Source organism: Sorex araneus, chromosome 1 (assembly GCF_027595985.1).
Source record: "Sorex araneus isolate mSorAra2 chromosome 1, mSorAra2.pri, whole genome shotgun sequence".
NCBI lineage: Eukaryota > Metazoa > Chordata > Mammalia > Eulipotyphla > Soricidae > Sorex > Sorex araneus.
The window spans coordinates 185,007,842-185,020,518 of record NC_073302.1 but is presented as its reverse complement, the minus strand read 5'-3'; the positions used below and the strand labels follow the sequence as shown (position 1 = coordinate 185,020,518).

Genomic DNA, 12,677 nt, shown 5'->3' with positions numbered 1-12,677 from the left:
TGCAGTGCTGAGTATTGAATTCAGCACTTTGAGTGCTGAGTGGTCCCTGGTAAAACGTGGACGCTCCAGCACTTTGAGGTATCTCCCAGCCCCCAGAGCTGGGGTTCTATTTATTTTTAAAAATAATGCTGATTTGACTGAATTTTAAAAAGAATGCTCAGTATAAAAGATATAAAAATTACATTCAAAATGGACAAGCAAATAATAATAATAAAGAATCCCCAGAAATATGATATATATAGATATATGAAATACACATTACGTATGCACATAATTTTAATACTCCCAGATCATAATGTATGCAAAATTTTGTTTCCTCATTTTAACAATATTATACCTTGAATAGTATTAGCAAGACAGTTTTGAATGATTGCATAAAATGAATATATTCATGCCCCTACTGCTTACAAATTAGCTATTTACCCATCACAAACTTATCTGTGAATGAGTTGATTATATGTGCTATACTGCAGGAAAACAAAGCACTAATGGATGCTCAAAAATGCTTGAAATGTTACCATCTTTTGAAAACATTGTAAGTGAAAAATTTACCTCCATATGTAATAAACACAATAAACTAAAGAATAAAAGCTAGCAAGCCAGAGACTCTGAGTGAAGAAGATGAATCCCCAGGGATGCTACAGAATGAAGATGTCAGCATTGAAGTTTCCAAAAAACAGACACACACATGTGTGTATCCCTCATTCATACATGATCATTGACACTTTTAGGAAATTAAGGCGTGTCTAGGAAGTTCTCTTTATCTCTTATAAATTATGAGTTATAAAATATGGGCTCAGTATGCCAATGCTTTCTTACTGCTTTCTATCTACATTGTTGAGACAAAAAAAAGAATAAGATGCTTACCACTGCATAAACATAATACATGTAGAAGTTATGAATCTGGTCATTTCTCTCCTTTAAAATTCAGAATTTGAGTGTAATACTGATATTGATGTCAGTTATATGGAAAGATTCAATGTCTTCAAAAACAACTTCCAAAACTGCAAGTCAAATTCTACCATACCAACTTGTCTTTGTTTTGTATTATGCTCTCGACAGCATTTCTTTGGCTGCAGAAAGGGTCTTTTCACATGTTTTATTCAGTTTGCTCCAAATTCTAGTCATTGTAGTCATTGTGCCTGCACGTAATCAATCTTCCTACCAAAGGTCAGCATGAGCCGCTACAGTCCCAAGGCATGGAACTATGACAAAAATACAATTTGTAGAGGGAAAATACTCTATGACCTCAGATAGCTAAAGGTCTTCAGACACCTTCTGTGAAGCTGAATAATTTCACAGTGGTTTTATGCTAACAAAAATAAATTACTTTTGGCATGTTTTATCAAATAAACAGAAGAAAGGGAACAGGCTGTAAGTTAAAAGACAATAGTCTACTGTAATAAGTTAAAAAGCAAGCATTGGTAAGCCCCATCTGAAGCAAGCAGAGCAGGCTGGGTGTAGTAGCTAGCATTTATATTTCTTTGTTCGGTGTAGGGCATTCCTCCCATATGTTAATGAAGCACAGATGATTAGAAGAGTATCTTCATAGCTCATTTGAAGCACCTTCAATGCCAGTTTGCTGTCTTAAAGAAGATCCTGTTCTTGTTTGTATTCCCAGTGACAAAAATTTATTGGTTTGTTATGATTTATGAGCAGCTCACAGGTCTTTATTTATCGACCTTATCTATCAACACACAGTTCTAAATACCCCCCAAGGCTCTGGGAAGCTGAGTGGATAGTGCTTTCGATTGGTTTCCTAATAACAGAACAGGCAGATATGAGTGACCATTTCTCACGTGGGCAAGCTCTTGGGTATAGAGCTGTGTGCACGAAGGATGCAAACACCATTATCTCCCAATTTCTTCTTTTCCTTTTTTTTTTTGGTCTTTTTTTCTTAAAATAAGAATAGAATGTTTCTGTGTTGTCTTTTTACTCTCAGATTAGAACTGTTAAGGTTCACTTTATTTGTGGTCCCTGTATTGGCCGATCAGATAATGTGACTTTAATCCTTTAAGGCATGTAGGATAAAAGTTTGTGGATGAGTAATCAGTAAACAGCAATTATCCACATCGATTTTAACCAGCAAGAAATTCATCTCTGAGTCAGAAACTAAAGTATTTAAATCTAAAAATGGAATGTTTTTATTTTTCCATTTCCATATTCATCTCATTAAAGGGTGATCTCATTAGCTTATTTTCTTGGCATTAGTTAGTTAGTGGTCATATCGCTTATGAACATTCTATAGAAACCACAGAATAGTAACCAGTAATAAGAGCTGTTTGCTTTAGATAGTGAATCACTTGAAATATGTGAGAGAAACGGGAACTTTTGTTGCTGTTAGTTTGGGGGCCACACACAGTGGTCCTCCTAGCTCTGTGCTCAGGGATAACCCTGGACAATGGTCAGGCTACCATATGGGGTGCCAGAAATCAAACATGGGTTAGTTGCATGCAAAGCAAATCCCCTACTCAATGCACTATCACTCTTGACCCCCAAAAGTGGGAATTTATATGCTGAGATCAGTCTTAAACCATTTGCCACCATTAAACTTTTTCATTGCCTTAAGTAAATGTGATTATTTTTCCACCTAACAATTTCAAAGTATTTTTCTTGATTTAAAAAATCTTTATGGGCAGTCTCAGCCCGGGCCGGAACTTGGGCTCCGACCGAGTTTCGACCCGGGTGCCCATGCCTCTGCACAGCTGGTGGATGTGGAACGAGCAGGAACCAGAGACAGCTTTAGGATTTGGGGTTCCAGCAAGTGCTTGCAACCATGTATGGAGACTGTGAACTAAGCTTTTGCTACATGCTGTTCCAGGAAGGGAAATGATTCATTTTCCAACTTAAATCTCCGCGGAATTAATTATTATAATACAGAAATTGTAAACCGCACGGCCGCTACCACGCAACATTTTATCTCTTCATTCTCATCAGTGGAAAACTTATTATCAAATATTTCCTTGTTAATAGAGCTGTATTCTTGGGGGATAAATCCCAACAAAAATAGTGAGTCTGTTTTGAAACTCCAACAACAATAGTGAGTTGTGTGTTGAAATCTGGAATGTAATCAAGGTAAAGAGAAAAGGAAGTGAAATTATCAGTCACGCACGACGGGGGGGGGTTTAAGGGGTGCGGGGTGGAATGTATACTTTTTTTGTTTTGTTTTGTTTTTGTTTTTATTGGTGGTGGAATATGGGCACTGGTGAAGGGATGGGTGTTTGAGCATTGTATAACTGAGATATAAGCCTGAGAACTTTGTAACTTTCCACTTGGTGATTCAATAAAATAAATTAAAAAAAAAATCTTTATGACAGTATGAGGGAGGCTTACAGAGATATTTTGAGTTAAGTTTCCTGTGAACCTTAGTTTGATCCTGACATCCCATGTGGTCCCCTGAGCACAGCCAGGAGTGATCTCTGAGCGCAGAGCCAGGAGTAAGCCCTCAGCACTGCCAGAAGTGCCTCCCCCATCCAAAAAAAATTCCTTTGGGATAATTTTTTGGTGTTCTATTCTATCATGATGGTTTCCTCTTGCTGTATTCCTGGAAGTAAATAAAAAAAGAAGCAATTTCCATTCTGGTTGCAGAGAATAGTGAGTTACCCCAGCTGAATAGAACATTAGACCTAGTGCCAAAAAGTACTTAATGCAAGCACACAACTTGGAGTTCAGATGCAGTTGGTGGGATTTTAGATTGTTGTTTTACACAGTGATCCTTTCCATGGCTTTATCTGCTACCACAGGCATATTTTACAAATCCCACTGGCTGGTGACTTAGAGACCTCGAGCTTGCCCTCATTTCCTGAGTATCAAAACCTATGTGGAAAAAAAAGGAAAGAAACCCACTGCAGCCTAAAATTGTGAGGGAGATGAGATAGATAGAGAGAGAGAGGGAGAGAGAGAGAGAGAGAGAGAATCTGTGTGTGAGAGAGGAGGAGGGAGAGAGAGAGAGAGAGAGAGAGAGAGAGAGAGAGAGAGAGAGAGTGTGTGTGTGTGTGTCAGACATAGGGGGTGGAGAGCAGGGATAATGAGGTCTGTTTTGGATGTGTTGGATTCAAAGTGCCTGTGAAACTGACATCCAAGTGGAAATTTCCAGAAACCATTTTATAGCAGTTTCTGATTTGGAGACTTCTAAATTTGGGAGCCTTTTGTCTGCAGATAACAGCTAGCTGAGATCACTCTGTGGGAAGAAGCAAGAGCCACACATAGGAATTGCCAAAGCTAGACATCAGAAAACACTAATGTTTTTGGACATTGTGCAAAAGATGAACAGGAAGCAAAGATGACAAGCCCCAACAATAAGGAAAGAACAAGCTTATAGAAAAAGACCTGGAAAGATTCTCCTTAGCTTCATGCCCCAGTAGGTCAGGGTGCAGAATCTGTTGGCCTCAGCAGCTCAGAACTCATGAACATGGAGAACATACAGTCCCAGCATGGAGAGGCAGGTGCCTTCTGTGTGGGGCTGGAGGGGATGGCAGCCCTGGCCAGCAGCATGGAGCCTGCACTCTGCTGTGAGCTGGATGCTAGCCAAGGGAAGCCCTTGGAATTGTCACTGTCAGTGTCATGTGTAAAATGAGCACACGTAAAGACCAAGTTCCTCAGTCCCTAGCCACAGTCTAATACTCAAGGGTCTCCTGTGTCCAGCCAGGGCTACATCTGGCAGTACAGATGTCAAGTGTTTCCATTTTCATAGGAAGCTCTTCCGGCAGTATTGACACTTGTTAAAGGAAGAAGTAAAATGGAGCCTTCTGAGGCTGTGTCAGAGGAGGGTGTGCAGGGCCACTCTAGACAAGGCTCAGGGGGAGAGAAGAGGGGACAAAGTGGAGGGGAAGGGGAAGACTAGGATAAAGGAGAGGAGAGGCAAGGAGAAGAAAGAAGGGTAAGGAGAGGAGAAAGGAGGGGAGAGAGGGAGGGGAAGGGAAGAGATAGGATGGGAAAAGAGAGGAGAGAGGGAAGGGGAAGGAGAGGGAAGGACAGAGAGGAGAAAGGGAGGCAATTGGTGAGAAAAGGAGAGGAAGAAAGAAGAGGAGAAGGGAGGAGGGAGGGTGAAAATGAGGAGGGTGGGGAGAGAGAGCAAGGGGAGAGGAGGAGAAGGGAGGGATGGGCAGGGGAGGGGGGGAGAGACCAGTTGGGGAGTGGGCTTCCAAGCTACAGGAGTTGGGGCGGCTCTTCCTCCCTTCATAAAGGAAGAATTCTGAAAGTCCTGCCACATCTCTGGCAGAGCCCGAAGCAGACCCTTTGAGTGGCCAGAGTGGCTTGTGGGGAAAACAGGCCGTCTGGAATGAAGGCTGACTGGCATTTTCCATTCTGAAGATCTCAGTGTTTAAATTTAAAACAGAAAGCTGATTTCACAAATTTTAGGGAAACCGTAGGTTTTATAGCTAGAGTCTATCTTTTTTTCCATGATAATAATGGCAATTTAGTGATGCCTAGTTTATGAAATGTAGCACACTTGCCACTTTATATGAACAACTTAATTCAGATCACAAAGGAATTCTCGTTCCATCATTGTCATTATTGACTAAGAAACTGCAGCCTGGTGGACTTACAGCAGAGGGGAAAATGTTATATCGGGGTTTAGCACCACATCCTGGAAGGAACACAAAATGAACAAGCCCTTGAGTTGTGTGTTCAAGGTGGCAGGTGCTCATACGCACACAAAACTATGGGCTAGTTCACACTCCCACCCCCAGTATTTAGCACAGTTTTACTTAGCTGAAAGATTTTTAAGCAGTAGCAGCTGAAATGTCAATTCTGGGCTGTATCTGGTGTGCCAAGTGGTTTCATTGACTTGGGGAGGGAGGTGGTGTGCGTGCAGCTGGGCTCCCCAGATGGCCCGGAGCACCTGGCTACGCCAAGGACCAAACTCCCCGCTGCCTCCTGTCTTACCCACGCATGGCATGGTCCTCCTTTCTGTGTTTATCATCATCTTTATAAGGTTAAGTCTCTTGCTTTCAGGCCCAGAATAGCTACCAAGACTCAGGATTAGATTTAAACATTGTGAAAGACACATCAGACTTTGGGTAGTAACCTTACCAGGGCAAGAACTATGCTCAAAATCCAGAGAGCAGAGAACCCCTAAGCGGGGCTGTCAAGGAATGCTTCCCAGTCATGTCTAAAGGGTAAGGAACTAGGTGGAGGATATCCAAGGAAAAAAAGAACTACATGATCTTAGAGATGATATTCACCGAAGTGAACATCCGCTATGATTGTGACATAGAATTGAAAACAAGGGAAATGTGAGAGCCGTCCCTGGGCCTAAGCCCCCCCACGTTAGTTTCTTTTCTATCCATCCATAGCCCTCATCATTAAATATATTCCCGAAACCGGGATCTTAGTAGGATTTTTTAAAATGGTTGACAATTTCAACATTTCACAATCCAGTACCCCCAAAAAGGGAATACAAACAAAACCATCTTCAGTGTGTAAGACTAATCATCTCAGGGTGTCTCTTGCAATATCTCTACTTGAAGGTGATGCCTCTGGTCTGTTCAGACACAGCCAGGGAATCTGTGTGCCACTCACTGGCTGACTGTATTGCTTTACTTTCACTGTGGTGACCAGCCCTGGTTCTGAGGGACCATTTCAGAGGAGCCGGAGTGTTCTGCATCTGGAATTTGGTCACTGCTCTCAGAGGTCTCCCAAGACTGCTGAGCCCATATGCTCCCGTCTGCCTTAGACTGATGACACAAATTCAGGTTTCAGACCTAAGTTCTGTGACCCCCTATGAAGTAATCTTGTATTTTATCTCTTATCAAAAGGTTTCATTGCACAAAAGCATGGTAAACACTTTACATTACATTTAGTGTGTGGGCAGAAGAGTTTTGCAGCCTTGGGAGGCAAGCAGATTTGATTGAGTTGCAGTTTGCTTTGTTCATTTTCTGAGATTGCCCTTATTATCAGGTAATTATTTTCTGATTGAAGATTTCACCTGGGATAAGCCATGTTCATGGGCAAGAATTAAAAACCCACTTTGAATCATTAATTTAAGACTGTTTGTAAACATGACAGACTCTCTCAGAGAACTTTGGGAAGACTGTATCTCCCTCAGCAGCAATTTCTTAACATTCTGTTCCTATCGGGGAATGTATCATAGCTAAAGTAGCTTCATTTCATTTCCTAATTGTTAAAGAGATTTCATAAATATTATCTAATGGTATGTAATTAGAATAAGAATTGGAGGCCATAGTCATAATTTCCTTGGAAGTACAAAGAAAAAGGTGAAGAAAAGGACCTGTGTGCTACCATTAGGTTTGTCTTAGGTAAGTAAGCTTTTGACATATGTCTTCCATTCACAGCTTAAACAGATTGAAAGCCGTACAACTAATGAGGTCTAAGATACTTTGTAAACTATCAGCAGTTATATTTTGTATCTGCCATATCAAAAAGATGCATTTATATAGAATCAGATTGTCATATCTAAGTTTATTCTTCATATAGGAAAATCTGAATACATTTTTGTGACAAATCATAGCATGATATTTGTTAAAATTTCTTTTGTCTAAAACTGAAATCAGTATTCTCTTCTCCCAAAACTAATTTTCTGGAATTTGGTTTCTTGTTTAAAATAAATAATGGGTAAATATCATTGCTAACATAATGATGACAATAATAATTATAATAATAAAATCTTTGATTTTTCAGTTGCCAATGACATGTGCCTCTGTTAGATTTCAGTTAGCACCTGCTACCCAAATATATATAGTTTTCTGTGGGTCATACTTCCAATAGGCTTTGAAAGATAACTTCAAAGTGTTTGCCATTGAAGAGAGCTGTTATCTGTTACAGCTGTTGATACTGTCTTATTTTAGAAACCTAGTTGAACTCTAACTTTTCGACCACTCTAGCTGTGCTCTGAAAATAGTCTATTGAAGTATGCTAGGCAATCAATATGATTATTTTGTTGCTGCTATATGCTGACAGGGCTATCAAAAGTTTTTGGCCCTACAGATAACAAAGATATATCAGTGGTACATAAGAGATCATCTAAAATATATTATTATTTTATTGTTCTGGAAAACCGTGCATGGAGGTCCAAGAATAACTTCCTTTCTCACATTTTCTGAGGCGATGGTCAGGAGCCGAGACTCTTCAGGCACGGCCTTACACAGCTTTGGTACCTGACTCACCCTTCTACCCCTTCTCTGTTCTCGCCCCTGCCCGCAGGTGATTTCTATTCACTGCTTTCCAAGCTGCTAGGAGAAAGGGAAGCTGTTGTGCATGTCCATAAATATAATCCTACAGAAAAGGCAGAGGCAGACCTTGTAGCCGAGATTGCAAACGTAGTCCAGAAGAAGGATCTTGGCCGCGTGGATGCCAGAGACAGTGCAGAGCGGGAGGAGAGGGGCAATGCGGTTCTGGTCAGAGACAGAATCCACAGATTCCACAGACTAGAGTCAACTCTGAGGCCGGCAGAGAGCAAAGGTTCCTCCTTCCCGCAGCCCCGGCCTGGGGAAGGCCCCTGGGAAGCAGAACACACAGGAGGTGCGTTGAGGACTTCTGTTAAAGAATTCAGTGAGAACCATCACATCCACATTAGCGAAATCTGAAGGGAATAAGACATGATGGATGAAGGAGAAACGCAATAACCAGTACGCCCAGTACTTATTGCTAGAAATCACCGTCACTCAGAATTGAGAGCTCAAATATCACGGAACTCTGCTTTGCAAGTTTTTCCTTTGGTTTTGGTCCAACCATGGATAAATGATGTTTCCATTCAGCTTCTGAGCCAGAATTACCAGCACCAAAATGACTTGGATCATGCTGGGCATTTGAGATGTAGAATAATAGATTACTACCAAATCAACCTTCTTCCTTCTCTTCAATGGAAAGACACTAGAAATTTCAAGATTTGGTCTGTAAAGACCCAGTGTCTGAAATAAAATGAAAACACTCCTTTTCCTTAAGGGAATTAATGGACTCTCACAGGAATCCATTACTTCCAGCATTTAAATCCAACTGGCCTGTAAAACATAACCCTCTTCTTTCATGGCTTTACTTAAGTTCCATGATCAATGATACTGAATTGGGAAGTTGAGCTGTTATTTCTGAAAGGAGCTCCAGTAATTCCAAAGCTATAGGACTGATGTTTATTTCTAACCCAGGATTGGCTTCCATAATTAGAAGAAATTCTTATTCCCTTCAGGTTTCTCTCTCAGCGGGCTGTGGGGCCTCACCTTTGTCTTCCATTGTGCTGTGCCCTTGTGATATAAATTGTGTTTTGTGTTCCTGGCTAATGTGGAAAGTTAGATAATACAGCATGTGGGGATCATCTCCCAAAAAGGAATGATATGCGTGCATGGCAGCTGTCCATGCGTGGGCAGGAATGGCACAGGCTGCCAGCTTGATGTTTTCAAATACAGCTTTACAGGAAGCCATAAATTATTCAACACCCAGCTGATTTTTATTTATAATTGAAAAAAATTAACATGCTGTGTCTTTCACTCTCAGGGATGTTTCGTGCCTGGCCCATCAGGGCTGATCTAATACTCTCTAGGAGCTGTTAATGGGAACCTAGGATTTTTTACCTCTAGAACTGAATTAGCCCTGTTCTCTCTCATTCCAAATTTGTCTAATCAAATTGCTCCTCTCAAGAGCTGGTTCTTGGACTTTCTTGACCAAGATCATCTAGGGTGCTTGGGAAAATCCAGATTCTGGGGTTCAACTGGAAAAAAAGAGAAAAGAATTTACATCATCCCTATCCTATTAAGAAACCAGAGTGGATTGTCCCTTTGAGCCTCTACATTTGGGACAGTGAATGGTAACAACACAATATGAAAAGCCAAAAGCACCTATTTGGCAGTGCTCTAACTATCCCAGTGTAAGAGTTGCATTAGTCATTGTCTCTGTTACTCTTGGACTTGAAATAATTCCGTGGCCTCTTAGAGGTATCCTAAATGTCATTGGGAAAATTATAGTTTGACTTAAGGGATTGTATTCCTGAAACCAACTGGTTATTTCTAAGAAAGAAATACTTAAAATACCCTCAAGTAAGTTTGTTTGCCAAATCTTCAAGCCTTCCAACATGGTCTAAATACCACTGCCCAGGAGAGAAATATTTCTCCAGAAGCTGGTTCAGGACGGTCCTTTCATCTTAAATATATGGGTGGATGTCACGGAAGTAAATAAAACAATGAGTCACAGAAGCCTCCAGCACAAATCCTAATTAGAAAAAGGAAATGTGCTTGTTTTTGCTTTCCAAAATGATTTATTTTAGTGCCATTTCACTACTCTTGATTCGAAATACTTTTTTTAAAAAAACCTAAATGTGATATAGCAAAACTGATTTAGGTAAAATATTTCTGAAGCTTTCTTTCTTCCTTGTGTGTTCATTGTTTTCCATAAAATCATAACATAGTTCAGCATAATTGAAGATGTTTTATTCTTTCATATGAACTAAGGAAAGACATATCCTTGGGAGCTCCCATTTGCAAAAGTTAATGTACAAAATCATTAGTATTCAGTGCCCTAATGAAACATGGAAGTAGTAATCTAATTCACATATATTCTTCCAGGAAGAAGCAAAGGTTATAATTAGATGGTTTATTCCCATTGCTCCTCCCATCCGTTTTCTTTACTCAAGTGTAGCTACGCGGGACCCTCATTGTCTGTAGGAGTCACCTGTCTCCCTAAGTGCATCATTTGCTAAGAAGAATTGTATTAGTTGCAAGGATGAAAGTAGCTTTTCATGTGATATTATTATGGAAGTAAAGATGTCAGACTGTTAAAATTCTCTCTCTGAGATAGATCGTTTTTTGAGTGAAGAAAATGAAGGCTACTTGACTGAGGCTGTAACATCTGACTGGACATCTGATTCTCCCATTCCTGGGTTCTTGCCTCTTCTGTACCAATGTGCTCAGTCAAGCAGGGGTCCATGGGTTTGTTTACTTGGTGCAGATAAGTGTCCTGGAGCTTGGGGCCCTCGGTGCTGCTCCAGGCAGGAGGCCCCCACCCAGGGCCTTTCTGTGGTTTTCGGAACTGGGCTCTTGCACAACCCAAGCCAGCGGCATTTTCAGCAGCAGCACTTTAGGTTTTGTTAAGCAACCAGTTGGAAACAGTGCCTTAGGGATGGAACCTACTCTGCAGCTTTAAGACAGGACTGAGGATCAACTGAACAGAGAAACACGTGGGTGTGACTGCACATAGTAGGTCCAGGACTACAGGAAATTTACAAAAACACCATTTGGCTGGCCTGTGAGAGACATCTGAATACCACTTGATTCCACACCCAGGCAACTGCCTTTAAATTGGCATTGCCCTTTTCGGCTGGTCTGGGACCACTAGGTACTGGACTGAACACAGAAGGCATTAGAGCGATCTCTTTCCATTCTGCAGAACTGAAGGTAGCCTTTACCTCCTTATTAAGCACTTGGTTAGTGCCGTGGCTTCAACATGCCTTGGCGTGTAAACAAATGTTGTTTGTACACAGGTATACAAACAACTTTGCTCAGCTCTTGTCTGCTTGACCTTTGGCAAGGCTCAGAATCTATTCTAAAAGCACTGCCTCCACGCGTTGTCAAAACAGCATTTGGAACAGAAACATTTCCTGCACACTCTCCACGGAACTAGACCATGAGTTTTTAACTCTGGTTGAAAAGGTCCACCTGCCTTAAGAGGGGTAGTGTCAGCCTCCTGGCTGCCATGCAGGGCCTGAGCATCAGTGGTATTTCTTGCCTCAAAACAGTGTTCATTTGGTCAAAATAAAATTAGAAAGCAGTGTTCTCAGGATGATGTGCAGAGTATTCTACCTAGCTTTGCTTAGCAGCTATTTATCTAATTATGGTCCCTAGGTAAGCTTTTTTTCCCAACAATTCTAGGCCTTGGTTTTTATCATCTTCAAAAGGAGGACTATAACAATGAAATCCTCCTGGGACAAAAACAACTTTCAAATAATATTTTCATGTATCACTGTCATCCCATTGATCGTCGATTTGCTCAAGTAGGCCCAATAACGTCTCCATTCATCCTAGCCCTCGTTACTTGTTCTTCCAAATGGTGCCACATTAGAGGCTCTTCAGGGTCAGAAGAACGAGACCCATCATTGTTACTGTATTTGGCATATGAATTGCCACAGGGAGCTTTCCAGCTTTCATTTCCATGAAAATGTATTTTCATGTATCCTGATAATATATTGAAAGTGCTGAGAACAAATTCTGGCACTTCAGAAGCATTTAATAATATAAAATGTTAACAATAATTATGATGATCATTACTACCATCAGTGTCATGGTAGATTAAGATTCTTTAAAAATTGAGCCCCTAAATAGTGGGCAAAATAGAATTACTTTAACTTAAGCAGCATTCATGAGGGAATTTTCTGGTAATTTGTAGGAAAGCTGCAAATTTTGACACCATTATTTGATAATTCATAAAGTGATTTGACAGTGTTCTGGTATATAGGGTTTGTGGCTATTCATATCTGAATCATTTGCATTGCTGTTCATGTCTTGTTTGCCTATGATGTGACATATGCTTATCTGCTTATCTCTGGGAATTAGAAATTATATTTGCACTTGTATGTCACACTTCCAATCACATAAATTACAGGAAATCTTTAAACATTCCTATGTTATGTTTGGTTTTTACTCAGTTTTTATGGTCAGCTTTTATTAACTTGGAGTCCATCACGTGTTTACTTCTAACTTCAAGTCCTACAGAATCCCCAGGGTACAGTAATA

At 40.6% G+C, this 12,677-nt stretch overlaps 1 protein-coding gene across 12 annotated transcripts in view; it reads left to right on the top strand.

Moving 5' to 3' along the window:
* Positions 1–12,677, top strand: part of PAM (peptidylglycine alpha-amidating monooxygenase) — a 297,725-nt gene that overhangs the window by 233,653 nt on the left and 51,395 nt on the right. For 8 of the 12 annotated variants that reach the window (XM_055143816.1, XM_055143840.1, XM_055143832.1 and 5 more), the window contains one exon: positions 8,167–8,484. The exons of the other annotated variants lie outside the window; for them this stretch is intronic. In XM_055143816.1, coding sequence (XP_054999791.1) covers positions 8,167–8,484 — 318 coding nt within the window. The remainder of the gene's footprint in view (positions 1–8,166; positions 8,485–12,677) is intronic. 12 annotated transcript variants of the gene reach the window in all.